The sequence below is a fragment of the Mus caroli genome, chromosome 19 (genome assembly GCF_900094665.2).
Source record: "Mus caroli chromosome 19, CAROLI_EIJ_v1.1, whole genome shotgun sequence".
Classification (NCBI taxonomy): Eukaryota; Metazoa; Chordata; class Mammalia; order Rodentia; family Muridae; genus Mus; species Mus caroli.
This window is the reverse complement of record NC_034588.1, coordinates 26,742,739-26,760,618: the sequence shown is the minus strand read 5'-3', so window position 1 is coordinate 26,760,618 and position 17,880 is coordinate 26,742,739. Positions and strand designations below refer to the sequence as shown.

Here is a 17,880-nt window from a genome sequence, read left to right as displayed (position 1 = left end):
ATGGCTCAGTGGTTAAGAGCACTGACTGTTCTTCCAGAGGTCCTGAGTTCAATTCCCAGCAACCACATGGTGGCTCACAACCATCTGTAATGGAATCTGATGCCTGAAAACAGCTACAGTGTACTCATATAAATAATAAATAAATAAAACTTTTTAAAAAAGAAAGAAAGAAATGACAAGGAGAGTGAGGCTCTCAGAGACTGATCCACCAACCAAAGAGCCTATGGATCCTGGTCCCCTTGTCTGGCCTCAGTGGGAGAAGGTGCACCTAATCCTGCAGAGACTTGATGTGGCCTCCTCTCTCAGAGGAGAAGGAGGAGGGCTGGCAGGAGGGGCAATGACTGGATGTAAAGTGAATCAGTAAATAAATGGGAGAAAGAGAAAAAAGGAACTGGCATCCATATAGTGAGTCGCAATGTTCTGGTTCCAGTTCCAGGGAATCAATAGCTTGTTCTGACAGCCTTGAGTACCATGCACACATGTAGTCCTCAAATATACATGCAGGCAGATCATTCATACACATAAAAATACAAAATCTGGGCTGCTGAGATGACTCAGTGGTTAAGAGCGCTGACTGCTCTTCCAAAGGTCCTGAGTTCAAATCCCAGCAACTACATGGTAGCTCACAACCATCCGTAACGAAATCTGATGCCCTCTTCTGGAGTATCTGAGGACAGCTACAGTGTACTTACATATAATAAATAAATAAATCTTAAAAAAAAAAAGAAAGAAATCTAAAACACTTTAAAATTATAAGTAGAAAAGATATCTTGGCATTAAGATTTCAAAAACTCCTTGAGTTAGCTCTGTTTTACAGACACTAAGAATTTAGTTATTACCTGAGCTTTCCTCATTTTAATGGCTCAATTCTAGTTTCCTAGACCTAGTACTGTCATAAGGTAACAATGTAAGCACAGAAGCAACTAATGGTGATGAACAAGGAAATGTATGTTGGATAGTTTTATATTCATCCAGTTTAAACCAAACAGTGAAATCCATATAAACTTAAGTACCTCAAACTTCACATATTTCAGTCATATACATAAATATTCTGTGTCAAGGTTATAAAATATCAAAGTTATAATTCTGTGATTTCAATGAAAGGGAATATAGAAAGTAATATTTACATTGTATTAACAGAGAAAGACTACAAGTGTCGCTCTGAGGTAGAACAGTTGCCCAACATGGACAGATCTTGGATTTAAAACCAGTACACACAAAACATTGGACAGAAACATTTTCGTGCTCCTAACAATCATAAACTCATGGAAGGCAAGGTCTCCATTCAATAAGTCTTTACTGTCCTTATAAACTAGTGTCATGTATATAGCATTTGTTGCACATTTAGTATTTATTTATTTTTATTATGTGTATGCATGTTTTACCTGCTTGTATGTCTGTATACCATGTGTATGCAGTGTCTATGAAGGCAGGAAGACAATGATCTCATGGCAGTAGTTATAAGCCACTATATGGGATTGCTGGGAATGAACCCAAGGTCCTCTGGAAGAATAGCCAATGCTTTTAAAACCTCTGAGCCATTTCTCCAGCCCACCATCAAATAAATTTGTTATTTGATAATTACATACAAGGAGATGTGGTAGCTTGTATATTTGAGGCCAGCCTTGGTTACAGTGTGAGATCCTCAATATTAAAATAAGGAAAAATGCATTTTAGCATGTTCCTTGCCAAAACTGTGTGTATGTTTCATTTTGTGAAGTTAAATGCAAAGAAGTAGATAAATACTTGAGATGTATTCTAGAAATTGTATTCTTTAGGGATGAGGTATATTTTTCCCCATGATTTCTGAATGCACAAAGTACTATTTGCACATTAAAAGGATATGCTAACTATACTTTTTAAAGTTTGGTTATTAAATACTGCCAAGACCAGACCATTAGACAAGTACAGGGTGGCATTCTAATGTCACTAAGGGGTTTCCACTTTTGGTTGAGCAGTCCATAATCCTTAGATAAAATGGTTACCCAGGTTCCTAACTGCAGAAGTCACTGTTCAGGCAAGACACTTTTTCTGTGTAGTCTTACGTAAGCTGTGAATGTAGATTTTTAACTAAGCAGTAGTTTTGTGGCGTTTATGCCTACTCCTTTTAATAAACTCAAATGTTTATGCATCACTGTGAACAGTACAATCAATTTGGTTCTTATATAAATATGCAGCATTGTTAATGAGTCTGTTATGGGTAGTTACAGTTTAATATTTGCTTTCACTGAGGCTTGTTTGATTCATGATTTTCATTTGGCTTCCAGCAACCATCTGTTAGTTAAAGTTTAACTTTCAAGGCTCTATGTAATGTGGTTTCTGTTAACAAGGTGCCGTAAGCAGCATTATGAAGTTTTTCTCTTTTAATCTTGAAAGGAAAAAAATCCATATCTAAAAAAGCAATCACAAAGAAGAGGAAAACTGTCACAAAGTCACCTGCTGTGCCGGAATTTCAGGTAAATGTTTCAATATTGTCACCAAGTTTTTCCGTTTAATTTTTGTTTTAGCTCCATTCCTTGTGAGAATAGCTGAATTTTAAGAAACTACAAGATGTATACTTTTAATGACTTTTTCTAACAATGTGTTTTTCTTTAAAGTACAGATGTAGGCAAAAGGTTAATTTTTTAAACCTCTTTATCTCTCATAAACCTTGGTATTTTTAGTTAAACCTATACTAACATTTGTTTATAAAGTTTAATCAAGTATATATACATATATCTCTTTTCTTTATGTCCGTTTGCATGTATTCCTAAGTACATATAAACAAATATGTAAATGAGTCTTCTAAGGAAAAAAAATCATATTTTGTACATAGTGATGCTACTCAGATAATCCATTCTTATGTAGTTTAACCAGTATAGAAATGGTGGACTAACTTGAAAAATAGGTATTTTAACTTTTAACTATAAATAAACTATATTCAGTAAAGGCTAAATATAATAGTCTTTAAACATTTCTGCAAAAAAGAATTTTTGCTGCCATATGTGAAGCACTAATGCTGAAAATAAGCAATCTCATCATAACTATGCTTTCATTTTCTATTTATACAGTATTTTTTCAACAAATGATACTTGTTAAAAAAAATTTTGTACTATTGTAACCAGGCCATTTCTAAAAGTTTTATAAGCTCATAAAATAAAAGTAATATAATTGAATTTAATTGAAGTAATATAATTGAATATAATTGAATGTAGGTCTTAAGTAGTTATAAGATTATAGGGGGCAAGAAAATACTATATAGCAATATTATACTTCTATTTTCAGTAAAAATTATATTTAGGGGAAGTTGAAATTCATAAAAATTAGATATCCTTAAATAGTAAAAAGAAAATATATATTTTATAGTAGAATACTTTAATGACATTAGGATGACATACATTCTTTAGAAATTTTTACATAACCTTTATACAGGATATCCAGTAAAATACAGTTTACTGGATTACATATTAATTTGGCTGGAGGCCATCCTGCCATTCATTTCTTGTAACATGTTAATGGTATTCTATTATATCTTTATGTTTCCACTGGTCACCCTGCTAGCCTTTTTATTTCTCCCACTCATTTTCTCCCGTTTTTTAATATAGACGTTAAGACAGAGTGGTACATCCATTCTTGGTATTTTTGTAAGTGGACTGTGTGTAATAGTAATACAAACTGCGTAAGTAATGCTTTGTACAGTTACGGGTGCGGTTAGTGATATATGAAATCACTCAGTGGGTTACATTTCTTTTTTAAGTTATCAAAATTTGTCAGAATATCACATATCTGTGTCATGTATAACACCATGAATATGTATAGTTATATGTATTATATGAAATTTGGTTTTAGTTGCCTCTGTGTGTGGACATGCATGGTAAATTGTGGTTTTGACTCTGGCTCATAGAAACATGTTGGAAAACATTGTTGTAAGTAATACTTCTAGTCAGTTATTGACCATTTGCTTATTGCTCAGAAATGTAAGGTCAAAAGTACATGTTTCGTTAAATTGAGCTGTTCTTCAAAATACATAAAGTCATTCCTTTCCTGGTTCTTAAGCATGAGAGGTAGAGGAGTACTGTGTGTGTGTATGTGTGTGTGTCTGTGTGTGTGTGTTGTTCTTGTTTTTGAGTCTATATTGGGCTAAGGTAGATCTTGTATTCTGTTATGAGAACTTGAAACTGCCTTCTAAAATAGAGACAAAGAGGCTGGAGAAATGGCTCAGCTATGAAGAGCTCTTGCTGTACTTGCAGACGACTTAAGTTTGGTTCCCAGTATCTACATGGTGGCTCACAACCATCTGTAACTCCAGTTTCTGGGGACCCAGCACCTTCCTCTAGCCTTGTGGTAGGCACATGTGTGGTATATATACATACATGCAGACCAATACTTGTATACATAAAATACCAGTTATTATCTAATAAAGTGAATTTTTTTCTTCCCCAAAGTCCTGGAAATAAATATAGCATCTCATCTGTTAGTAATAAACATAAAAGTACTTTGTAGACATAAGTAGCCATTCTAAACTAAAATACCCATTCTAACTGCTGAAAATAAAGAAAACTTTGGTGCATAAACATTCAATTGCTTTTTAAAAACCTGACCTATTTACCAAAAGGCTGATCTTTGACTGATAGAAAATATGCTTAGAAATAAAGTTTAAAGGATTAAAGTTTTAAGTCTTTTTTTTTTTTAAGTCTTAATGATCTAAAAAAGTGAAGCCTGTTTTGATCTTAACTTCTTGGCAGTTTTTGTTTTGACTTGTTAAACGCTAGAAATTTGCTTCCTTTAGTTGCTTCCTAAGAACTCATGTTTATGTGAACACTGTAAAGCTCGGAGTCAGAAAATGTCTTCATACTCATATTTAGAACATGCACCAGGGACACTGAAGTAATGGCTTTGGGTTCATTTTGTATGTGTATTGTAAAGAAACTAACAGTGTCTGTGTTACTTTTTCCTAAGAGCTATGCCCTTCCTTGTTAAAAGTTTATAAATATTAATAATATAAATAATATAAAGGCTAATGCCTTTATTAAAAGTGAAGGTTTGTAGGTTTTATCCTCCAAAAACCTTAAGTGAGTAATGGGTATCAGTAATGTTCTAGTTAAAACATGTGGACTCTGGAACTAGGCTGAGTTCGAATGCCAGGCCTACCACCTGACTGTTCTATCACCTTAGCTAAGTTATTTAACCTTCTCTAAGTCCAGTTCTTCATCTGCACAGAGGAATGATAGAAGCCATTACATTGCTAGAGCTTACTCTTCTAGCTGTTCTTAACATTCTATTTTCCAAATAGGCATAGAGACTTCTGTTAAAATACTGTAATTTAAGTAGGAAAATTAATTAGGATTTTCCTTAAGAGCATCTATTGCTGACTTTAGCACTTTTCCAGCTACTTAGGACAATAAATAAGCCTTGGATCTGGTCATATTAAAATAGCACATGGTGGAAACTGTAAGAATTTTAAAGTGAAAAAACCAAATAATACACATGACCCACAGAATGAAAACGTAGACTTCCTTACCCTAATATTATAATTTGTATACAGTGGCATATCAGCAGAGTTGTGGGATTTATTTTTTATCAGCATTAACTGCAAAAACAGAGAATATTTTTAATTTAGATGGTTAGAATATTAAGTTTTATATCAAATTTAACAGTTACAATTTTTTTATTTTGTAATATAAAGACTTTTAGACTCAAAACTAAGTGTCATTTTTCCTAATAAAGTTGATTGCCCCAAAGAGCCTTTTTTTTTTTTTGTTCAGTATTTGGGACGTGTAATAGTATATAAATTCTTCTTTTGTGCTAAATTAAGTTAGAAAGTATTTTTTAACTTGATGTGTCAAGTCCCAGTAAATTCCACATTTTTAAAAATAATTAAATAGGAGTTGGGAAAATGGTCCATTGGTGTGCTCTTTCAGAGAGAGGATCTGAGTTGAATTTCCAGCTTAATCAGGTTGCTCAGAACTGCCTGCCTGCAGCTTAGTTCCAGAGGATCTAGTTAGTGCTAGTGCCTACAACCTCTGTAGGCACTTGTACTCAACATGCGCATACACACACACACAATTAGAAAGTAGTCAAAATAATTTAACATTTTAATAAGTAGGGACTGGAGAAATGGCTCAGCAGTTAAGAGCACTTGTTGTTCTTCCAGAAGATACAAGTTCTGTTCACAGCACCTATGTCATGTGACTCACAAGTGCCTGTAACTCCTGCTCCACAGCATCTTGTGCCACCTTCTGGCCTCCATAGGCACTCCCATTTTTGGTAGTCATTTAGACATATAATTAAGTGGCCTTACCATGTTTTTTTCTTTTCATTGGTAATCCCACCACATACAAATACACACAAAATACTTTTTTAATGATTATGTACTTGGCATCTGATCTATACATGTGATTCATTCTATGGGTTAAGTATATCTTCATAAAACAAATTGAGACTAAAGTTCAAATAAGTTTTTAACTTTCCTATGTTATAAAGGTCTATAGATTAAGTCATATTTTAATTGCTACTTCTTAAATTACATAATTTCAACTTAGGTTTTTTTTAATTTATAAATTCAAGATTTTTTAACCTCTTTAAAACCTTTCAATTTTATTTAATATAAGGCATTAGAAAAACATGTTTAATTACATAGTATTGTTACATATTTTGTTAACTTGGTTTTTAGAATTTTTTTTCATGTCAACTGAATATTTTATTGTTACACTGTCCTTGCTGTTGTGCCATGGTGATCATAAGAAATATGTAATTTCCTGTTAGCATAGTCTTAACAACTATTAATATAATTTTGTTTGAATACTATGTAGATTTCTAATTTATATCCTATAGTTTGTGTTATAGTTACAGATTTTATAATTGTAGGACCTTTTATTAGAATGGTAGTGAGAATGACCCATTTTGTTTGAACATAATTATTTTTACTTTTTACCATGATTTCCCCTTTGCTTTTTAAATATAACCTACAGTTTTTATTTTGCCTTATTTGGAAGTATTTTTCAAATCTAGTGTGGATCTACCAAAATGGCATGATTGAAGTTATAAGGAAATTTTTATTATGTAATTCTCTGAGATATGATTGTGAGATTCTTTTACTTACATAGTCCTTTCCTTTCCCTAATACATACATTCGTGTATATTTTTTTAGTCAAAGAGATAGCATTTTAATACTGTCAGTGAAAATAATTATGAATTTTGCCCTAAAATGTGTTGAATTGTTGCTTGTTTTTAAATTTTTCTATTTTGTTTAGAAAGAGCCCTCAGCCTATGGTCTAGTAGAGGAGTTTAGAATTCTGTAGTCTCTTCTACCAATGCATCATCTCGGTCACTTCATATGCTGCTTTTAGTTCTTATGTGTCCATACACCTGTCTAGCCTGCTCTAAGCCTCAAACCAAGTTACCTCATTTCAGTCCCTTTCATGTGTAAATTGGTTGAGGCTCAGTCTTGATTCAGTCAAGTATCTCTCTTAGGTTCTCCCTGGGAAGGAAGGGCAGTAGTAGCCTCTGGTGTATGAAGGAAAGGTTCCGGGGGTGTGGTCTGGCCTGGAGAGAATCCCAGCAGCTCAGTCTTTCTTTCTAACCCAGGCCCTGTGCCTCAGCAGCGCTTTTGAAATTAATACTGAACAAGAAAAGGACTTAATGAGATGCTTTTCTTTGTTCTTACTATTGTATTTGTTCTGCCTACAAAAATGAATTTTTACTGTGTTGATTCTATTTTTAATAGAATTATCATTTGAAATTGAAGACTTCATTCTTAAAAAAGAAGGAATTGAGTTATGTGAGACACACAGTTGGCATAAATCAAATTGTTTTTTCTACTACAGAATTTTGTGATAGCTTTGCATGATTTTGTGTATTGTATAATAGGCATGCATTAGGTATATAAAAATATGAAGACTACGTTTGCATACTAAGAGTATAAGCCAGGCCTGGTTATAATAGCACATATCTGTAACCCCAGCGCCTGGAAGGCGAAGACTAGCCTCAGCTACATAATTTTGAGGCCATCGTGCACTGTAGTAGTGTAGTGAGATCCTAGCTCCACAACAATGGTTATAAATTATTATATAGATATTTGAGTTATTTTAATGTACCGTCAAGATAAATATCACTAAAAATATTCTGATCCTTGTTTTTAAAAATTACACGTAGGACTTAAGTAAGGTAATTTACTTTAAGAACATTATCCTAAAAATATCCCACTCCCTAAACTTGGAAATTAATTGTGAATTTTTATTTTATTAGCTACCTAACACCAGAATATTTCAGTTTCTCAGTAGCTGTGCTGGTTTATAAGACACAGCCATTAAGTACATGACTACTCAAAAGTACAATCCACCGACTATAACTATAAACTTGTCATATGTGAAACATAATAAATCCAGAACTATCAAGGTTCCCCTGCTTTATATGCACACTGCAATTTGAGAAGAGTTGACTTATCACAGCTTATTAACTAGGTAAGCCACTTAGAGGTGTTACTTCATGTAACTTATTATTATTATTAACTAGATAAGCCACTTAGAGGTGTTACTTCATGTAACTTTTAATGCTTTGGCCTCAGCTGTTTTACAGCAGATGAAATATAATTAGTAGTTGATGTCATGAGTAGCTGACAATTGAAAGATCTTTCAAGCTTTCAGGATATGTTTAGTTTGTCAGGATTTGTCTTCAGTATTCCTGTAAATTTCAACAAACTCACATAAAACATGCTCTTATCATTTTAAGTGAGATACCTAGAATATAAGGAAAGATACTGTGGGCCTTGCCATAGGTAAGTGAAAATAAAAATCTATGCTAGGATATTAACCAATACACCAAGTTCAGTGGAAAAGGACAAATATGACAAAGCAGAAATAACAGACTGGAGTGCAAAGAAGTTTAAGTCTCCAGTGAGTACTCATTAAACCCACTGGAGACCTGATGTTGCTCTGTGGCTTCATAGTTACACTAGAAGCTGAAGATGTTACCTAGTTGTAGATGTTCTTACCTAGTTGACCAGTCTACTGTTTTCATTTCTTTCATAACCAGATTTAGCAAATTAGACTCTGTGGTTTCTAATAATTATCAGTTATACTCTCCTACTATAATTCTGTTTAATATTTTCTACTCTGAAGTTACTTTTGTTTTTGTGTTTTGCAAGTACTCTACCACTGAGTACATCCCCAGTCCTAAAATTGTTTCATTTGGATTATTTAATTATTTACTTGCCCTGCTTTATCAATAAATTTGAAGTTTTTCAGATATTTCTAATAAGTAATTTTTAATACTAATTATGGTATAACATGTGATAATTTTTCTTAATCTCAGGTTGAACCATTTTGCCATTTTTACAGCTATATATATATATAATTTTCTTAAGGTTTTAGTCTAATTTAAAGCAATTTCTGTCTCTTATTTTTAATTACTTAATAACAACTAGCAGTTATCTTGGCGACACACTTTGTTATTTTTGTCTGATTTTCTAATGAAAGAATGTGCACTTTTTACAAAAACAGTAACTTTCCGTTAATGGATGTAATAAGCACATTGATAAAGGTTAGTGATAATTTATAAGTATATAGCATATTTTATTTAATTTATGTATATGAGTACACTGTAGCTATCTTCAGACACACCAGAAATGGGCATCAGATCCCATTACAGATGGTTTGAGCCACCACATGGTTGCTGGGAATTGAACTCCGGACCTCTGGAAGAGCACTAAGTGCTCTTAACTGCTGAACTATGTCTCCAGCCTGTGATTATAGCATATTTTAAATTATACAGTATAAACATCACAAGATTTTCTTGGATCTGAAATTTTTTGTCTGTATAGATGTAGTTTTGCTTTTAAATTTTCTGTTTCTTTTTTTTTTTTTTTAAAGTGATCTTAAATTGCTTAAATTATTTTAGGAAATGGTTAAATGTATTAAGCTCACTGAACAAACACAATACAATTTTACAGGAACCATATGGAATAACTAGTATTTTTGTTAGTATTTCTTAATCTTCAGTTTATAAAACTTTAGTTAAGCCAAGCTAGGTCAGTCATCATTTTGGTCACTTGCCAGTGTTAACCAAAGTAAAATAAAATGAGCCACATAATTATAGAAGGAAATAGATACTGCTTTGTAAAAAAAATGTTTTTATTTTTAAAAAATATTTTTATTAAAACCTGTTAAGGTCAGTTGGGCTGGGTGGCACAGGTCTGAAATCAAGTACTTGATGGCTGAGCAAGAACATGCAAAGTTTGAGACAAGCCAGAGCTATATATAACACCCTTTCTCAAAAAAAAAGCAACAGTCAAAATTATTAAAGGCATGGTAAGAATATGTACTTAACTGTGCTCCTATCTTAGTTTTAGTCCTCCTTTAGCTCAACTGCCAGCAGCAGCAACTTAGTGTGTTTAAGGAGACAGGTTGCAAACCTGAAGGCAAAAGGATAATGGCCGCTTGCAGGCTTGTATTTCACCTGCTCGGAGACTGCCTGGTGGGATTCTTTCTTACAGATGATTCAGTAATTTATAAAATTAATGAGTTTCCAGATCTTTGTCATTCTAGGCTGAAAGTTAATGATACTAAGGAAGGACAGGACCATAACACAAATGTAGAGGTGGGGGTGTAGGATGAGACTGCCAGTGTGAAACTTTAGCACATTTTCTATGAAGCCTGAAGTAAATATCTCATATATTAACCGTAGAGCTTTCCTTGCTTTTATTATTGTGGAGAAATAGTTTTAATTTCAGTATATGTTAAATAATTCTGTTACCACATTTTGGGTGTTTTATATTATGTGTTATCAAGCTGTGTTTTTGTGTTTTGTTTTAGCTTATTTGCACTAATCTTGATGAACTCAGGGAATTAATCACAAAAATCGAGAATGAACTCAAAGATCTGGAAAACAGTAGAAAAAAATCGGTAGGTGTTTATCCAAAAGTTCTGTCTACTATTGTCAGCATTAAAATTCATTCCTGCTTTTTTCCCAAAGTTTTTAAAAATCTTGTTACATGAAAAATCTAATTACATGAAAATTTACAATTAAGAATAGAAGCATTGTTTCTTTCATTTCTCCTGTGTGGTCTAATTTTCATTTTTAGTATAAAAAGATGGTATTGGGGCAAGAAGATTAATTTTCTTTGCCTGGTTTATAACAGGTATAGTCTTAGATAGTATCCATACAGTAGTATTTTTAACTGGTAGCTTTTAAGATACTGCGTACTCTTGATTACGTCTCTTTAATGGAAGGCTATTACATAGCAACAAACTTAATCATATGTAGTATTAAACAAATATAATCAGGCCCTTTTTTTACTTTTACCAAGATGACTTCTAAAAGAACCATTACCAGACGGGAGGCTTTTAAGGTTTTTACTCTATATCTTAACAATAATTGAGCAATTAAATTCCTGAATTTTTCATTGTTCCAAAGAGGCTATATTATATATATGAACATGTTATATATATGCTCTCACTTGGTAAAGTGCTCTGCGTTCATTATAAATAGATAACAGCTACTTAACTAGCATTTATAGTCAGATATGTCATATCAGAAACACAATCATATACCAATAAGTAAAGGGAGAAGGTATCAGACGTTTAAGAAAATCAGTCATTAAAATAAACTGTTATCTCATGAAACCACTTGCTTTGTGCTTAGAACTTATTAATATAGATATTATAAAATATAAGTGATTCAGCAGGTTAGTAGTAGCCATTTTACATACTGTTAAGAATGATATATTGGAAGTACTGTGAAGAGATTAGGCTGAAGTATCAGAAAACTTCAGTCCTGTCTTAATGCAAAGAGTGGAAAGACCTTAAGCATTTCAGAAGTCTATCATAGGATACATCTGAGAGGATCACTGTGATGCTAGAGGTGAAGTAATGTTCATATTAGTCATCAGCCAAATGTGGTGGGGCATGCTTTTAATAGCAGCCTTCAGGGGAGGCAGTGCTAAAAGAATGTCTGAGTTCAAAGCCAGCCTGGTCTGCATAGTGAGAACCAGGCCAGTCAACACTGCCTAGTGAGACCGCCTCAAAACAAAAGTTAACAAGATAAACCATATGGTTAGTATATCATCAGAAAGTAGGGAAAACATTTCAGAAATGCCTCCATTTAAAAATAGTTGAAACCTTTGTTTTCATATGTACTTTATGTATCTGGGAAATCTCTTGGTGTGGAAGGCTGTTTTGTTAAAATTTACTACAGTAATATGTTCTATACCAAAAAAAATATGTGATAGTATTTTCAGCCATAAAGGTTTTTTTCATCTTACTTTAGTATTTTATGTTCTTAAAAGGCTGATTCTTTAGTAGGAAAGCATTATCATTTTTTAAAAATCAGCATAAATGATAGTTTTACAGGAGCTATTGTTTTTAGTTATGGCCTCAGAAGCTATTGTTTTCATGTTTCATAACTAAGTAGACTTCTGTAAATCGCTCAGCCCGTATATACTACACTTAAACATTACTTTATATGATACAAATTTTGTTCCTTCTGCATAGTTTTAAGCATAGTTGACTTAAGCATAGACAGCACATATTACAGGAGAAAAATTTTTGCAGACCCTCAAGATTTTCCGCAAAGCCATCCTTAGTGAAGTGGAACTGCAGTATAAGCATATTGCCTTCCGTCATAGGATGAAGTAGAAAACCAATTAAAGAAATGAACTAAAGGTCCATGCCGCTGTAGTCTTTGAGAGTAGGGTTATTAGGAAGTTTGAGGCTATGTAGAGTTTGATGGATTATATTTTGTGTCTCCAAACTTGTTCATGTCCTTTGTTATTACAGGTTGTTTTTGATGTTTCCATTCTTGAAGAAATTGGGTTCTTGAAACTGTACTTTACCAGGGATAATTTTACTGAAGTACCAATAGGATATAAACCATTTCCCCTGCTGATACTATCTAAAGGATAGTTTACATAAACAATTGTCTTAACCAGTGCAAGTGACCAGTTTTGATTTTAGAATTATCTCTCCCCACACATACCTTTTTCCTTTACAAAATCTGATGTTGACGGTGATCTGTGTAAATTACAGAAATTAACCTTGTATTTGTTTGATATCGTTTAAGAGTAAGATGCTCTACTTAACGGATTTTTTTTTAGTAAACATAAATGTTATCAAAAATCCTTATTTTTATCATTTAATGATGTTTTGTGCTTCCTACTGAGCATAATTTAAACCTCTCTGATTGACTCAGTGATCAGTTATGAATATCAGTTGTTTTATTATAAAAATCTGTTGCTATTACTTGCTCTAATTAATATTCATCCATATATTTTGAAGGATTATTTTGGTATGTTTGCTTTTAGTCTGTTTTCTTTTTTCCTCATTGTCAGGCTGTCTGTTGGTTATCACTTCTTATTGTAGTCATATATCTGCACAAGTTGATAATGATTAGAATTGGATTCACAGTGAACACCATTGTAGGGAAGCTTTTTTTATATATATATAAAATGTGTGGACTAGATGATAGAGATAGTTGCTTTGACATAGCCCTCATCTCGTGGGCTTCCTTTGCTATGGCAAGATGAATGAAGAGTAATATTTATCCCTTAAGAGGTTTATTATCAGGACTAACATAGTATTTAGAATCAAAACATTTCTTTCATTTAATATTGATTTTCATTTTTTATAACAATGAATAACAAAGAAGATGTAAATGTTTAGTTACCCATAAGTTTTACTAAAGTTAAAAATAGTACATGGGATATTGATTTAATTCATTAATAAACACCTCGCTGTTTCAGAGCGTTTTTCTCTGAGGTTTTTCCAAATACCTTTTCTAACAAACAAGAAAGGCCAAGTGTGTTGTACATCCTGTAACCCTAGCAGTAGAGGAAAGGAAGGAGGGCCGGAGGGCCAGGTTATCTTTAACTACATAGTGGGCTTGAAGCCAGCCTGAAATACATGTGACCTTGCTTTGGGGGTAGGAAAAAAAAAAAAAAAAAACAATTCCATTCTCTAATCCAGCCAATGTTGCATTTACAAGGTTATTTTTGTTTTCTCATTACCAGATTTTATATTGTAGAGCACTTCATCGTTAAATTTAAAAGACTTTTAAAAATATCTCAGATTTTGCCATCAAACTGTAAATTATAATAGAAGGTTATCCATCCAGATTGTTTCCTATGGATTTTGCCACTCTGTAGTTACAACTGCCTCAGCTTTGTCTAAAGTAAGGCATCTGGTTGAGATGGAGAGAAACATAGTCTGACAAGATCTTTTAATTTTTCTCAGTCATAATTTAGGCTAGAGGAGTTTTTAGTATTCTCAAAGAGGAATCCTGTTTTTTGTTGCTTGTGTTCTTGTGACTTTAGTTGAGATAAATTTCCATTCTGCTGAGTTATTTGGAAAACATTCTTTTAGTCTAGGAAATGTTTTAGTCTTCCTGGAAGTTAAGAGCATGAATGTTTCAATACATTTACTCAGTCTTGCTGTATTTGAAATTTGTTAGACATACTGCCTTCTAAGTAGTAAAAAATGGAAGATTTTTATCACTCTTTTTTTTTTGAAAAAACGTGAACCTGTTTTTTCATTATTTGCCCAATTTATGCTTTGTCATAGTTTGTTCCAAGAGGCATCTGCCTTTAAGCAAAAATTCGTGTGTAGATTGAACATAAGGTATTTTTAAAGTATGTGTTTTCCTATAGTGAAGAATGCGCTGCTTCACCCCCGAGGAATGTGACCTGCCACCCAGGTGTTTCTTTGTACAAAGCGGTGACGTTATCACAGTGGTAACTGTGTACACCACAGTGTACTTTTGTACTGATTTTTAATGCTTATTTAGAAGTACAGCAGATGGTGATATGTACATTCAACATGAGACTTAAGTGAAAGCTACTTAGAGTCTTAGAGAGAATTTCACCTGGCAATGTTTTGGTGTGTGGGGTTTTTTGGGTTTTTTTTTTGGTTTTGGTTTGGTTTTGGTTTTGGTATTTTTTGGTTTTTCGAGACAGGGTTTCTCTGTGTAGCCCTGGCTGTCCTGGAACTCACTCTATAGACCAGGCTGGCCTCAAACTCAGAAATCCACCTGCCTCTGCCTCCCGAGTGCTGAGATTAAAGGCGTGTGCCACCACCACCTGGCAATGTTAAAATACTTTTGTAACTTTTTCTCTAGTACTGTGCAGTCATTTTACTGTATTATCAAAACTAGCAGTTTTTCAAAAGGTACTGTTTAACAGTAAGGTCACAGTATTATTTTATCTCCTAAACGGAATAAGCAGGACTATGGAAATGTGGAGGCAGTTTCTTACTAGATGTAGTATTAATTTTTTATTTGCTATTACTTAGACTTTAGTTTATTAACATAGGTACATAGGTTTTTTTGGTTTGGTTTGGTTTTTCAAGTCAAGGTGTGTAGCCCTGGCTGTCCAGGAGCTCACTCTGTAGACCAAGCTGGCCTTGAACTCAGAGATCCTCCTTCCACTGCCTCCCAGTGCTGAGATTAAAGGAGTTCACCACCAAACCCAGCTAAAATAATTTTAAATTGTATTTGTGCTGTTTCCATTCATATGAATTTACATTCTTTGCAAGCCACTTTCGAATTGCATTTAGTTTTAAATGAGCCATCATTGATCATCAGGGATCTACTGACACTATAACAATTATTCTCATTTTTCTTGAAATGAGAAGTTGGCATTTCTTTTCCATCATCGGATTTCTGTCTGTGGTGAGGAGGAGGCCTGTGATACAAGTCCCTTGTCCTGTGGTTCATGTTCCTTTCCATGTGCCAGTATTTGTAAGCAGAAACATGCTGGAAAGCAGCATTCATGCTTTACTGTACTTATCAATCTTTTTGCTATGTAATTTTTCAAAGGGTAAAATGTAATGTATTTACATTTTACATAACAACATAACATCACCTACAACATAATAAAATTTTCTTTTATACTTTCTCAATTTAAAAAGAAATTCTGTTGTATTAATATATAATCTTTAACTTTCTTATTATATGATTCCTAATAACCTGTTTTGATTCCATACAACAGTATAAGAACATCTTTATTAAAAGAAGGATGGTTTGAGTAAGTGTTTTTACAGAACATCTGAATGTATTAATGTGCAGACATATCCATGATGATGAGATACTTAATAAACCTAGGATTTATTTGTTTTCCCCCTTAGGTTCCAATGTCCCCAGCATTAGTAGATTGCCAGCTCCCTCTTTGCAGCACCCTAGCCAGTGTTAAGCTGGCATTGTCAAACCCATCCCAGACTTCTACAGCAGGATGGAGTTGTTCTTTAGTTATGAGGTAAGTTTCCCCCATGCTCATTTCACATTCATTAAGATGCAGTTTTTCATTTTACAGTATTGTGTAGTTTTGTAAGTTTGTTTCTTTCCTCATGATTCCTTAGGTTATTGGTGTATTATACTCAAAGAAACTTATAAAACTGCATAATATAATAACGGACTTACCTTGTGACCATAGATCAGCTTCTTTTAATAATATTCCCCAGAGGGTCATTTTAAAACTCCATGGGTTTTAATGTAATACAAAGGGAGCTGGCAATCTGCAGATGCTGTGGACATTGGATGAGAAGCAATGAAAGGTAAGCTGCAAATTTAGGCTATTAGCTTTTGGTTTTCTGTTGAATGCTCGAAATTCATTTTTCATATTAAAGTTTATAATCTATTCATAAAAAAATACTACTCTTGGTCTGGAAGGATGGCTCAGTGGTTAAGAGCAGTTGTTCTTGCAGGGGGACCAGATTCAATTCCCATCATCAACATGGCGTTCCATACCACCGTAGCTAATTCCAGGAGACCCAGTGCCATCTTCTGACCTCCTTGTATATGAAGTACACACATAGTGTACATATAAATACATGCAGGCAAAACACACATAAAATAAAATTAATAAATCTTTTTTTAAAAATTACTTGGACTAGAGAGATGGCTCAACCCTTAAGAGCACTGGCTGTTCTTCCAGAGGTCCTGAGTTCAATTCCCAGTAAACACCTGATGGCTCACAACCATCTGTAATGGGATCTGATGCCCTCTTTTTGTATTTCTGAAGACAGCTACAGTGTATTCATATACATAAAGTAAATAAATCTTTAAAAAAATACTATTTCTGTTTTTATTAAATTAACCATTAATAAATGTTCATAATACTAAATTTATATAATGCATTTGAATTTATTATTAAACTTTTTAATCTCTGAAAATGGTCAAGATTTTGATGGTTAAAAAAAGAAAAAGGTTTAAATTTCCCTGTGTTCACTTACTTGTTTTAAAAATAATCAGATTATATGTGTTATATATTAAATAATATACTAAATACATTTTTTAGCAGTGCTCTAGCACTGTAGCACCTGAGTAGTTGCCCCAAATACCAATCCATTCTATTGATCCTTCTGTTTAACAGTTTTATTTTTAGTTCTGTAATCAATACACATGAAGAATTTGCCTTTCTTTTAAAAATAATCAGTAAAATTTACATTAATAAAGGTAAAGGAGTCCTCTGTTTTTCTTTTCTTTTGAAACACTTTGTAGCCCAGGCTGGCCTCAAACTTGCAGCAATCCTCTTGCCTCCAACTTAAGTGCTAGGAGTACAGGCTTGTGCCACCAAGTAGTTGATGTTTCCTTTGTTTTAAATTCAGTTTTAAAATATGTCCCTATTTTAATTACTATTATGCTTTTGATTTTGCAAAAGTGTCTGCACAATATAATCTATTTATACTTCTTTAGGGATTGGTTTTGCAGGGACCAAGAGAGACAGCATGATGTCTTGAAAAGAGAGTAGATTCCATTTTACAAGTATTTTCCAAGCTGACTTTAGCCATCTTTCTTCTGGAACGGCATGCCCTTTTTAATAAATCCATCTTGGAAGAAGTATCAAAATTGGGTTTTTCTCATCAATAAAGTTATTAATCAGTTAGAAAGCTATTTCTGTCTTTTGGTTATTTACTT

General features: G+C 33.3%; 1 protein-coding gene across 5 annotated transcripts in view; it reads left to right on the top strand.

The window, feature by feature from the left end:
* The window catches only part of Kiaa2026 (KIAA2026 ortholog), a 94,187-nt gene that overhangs the window by 61,638 nt on the left and 14,669 nt on the right, over nucleotides 1-17,880 (top strand). For 3 of the 5 annotated variants that reach the window (XM_029472438.1, XM_029472439.1, XM_021151910.2), the window contains 2 exons: nucleotides 2,377-2,456; nucleotides 10,791-10,880. In XM_029472438.1, the coding sequence (XP_029328298.1) occupies nucleotides 2,377-2,456; nucleotides 10,791-10,880 (170 nt within the window). Of the gene's footprint in view, nucleotides 1-2,376; nucleotides 2,457-10,790; nucleotides 10,881-16,091; nucleotides 16,220-17,880 lie in introns of all 5 variants that reach the window. The other 2 variants (XM_029472440.1, XM_029472437.1) reach the window with 2 other exon arrangements.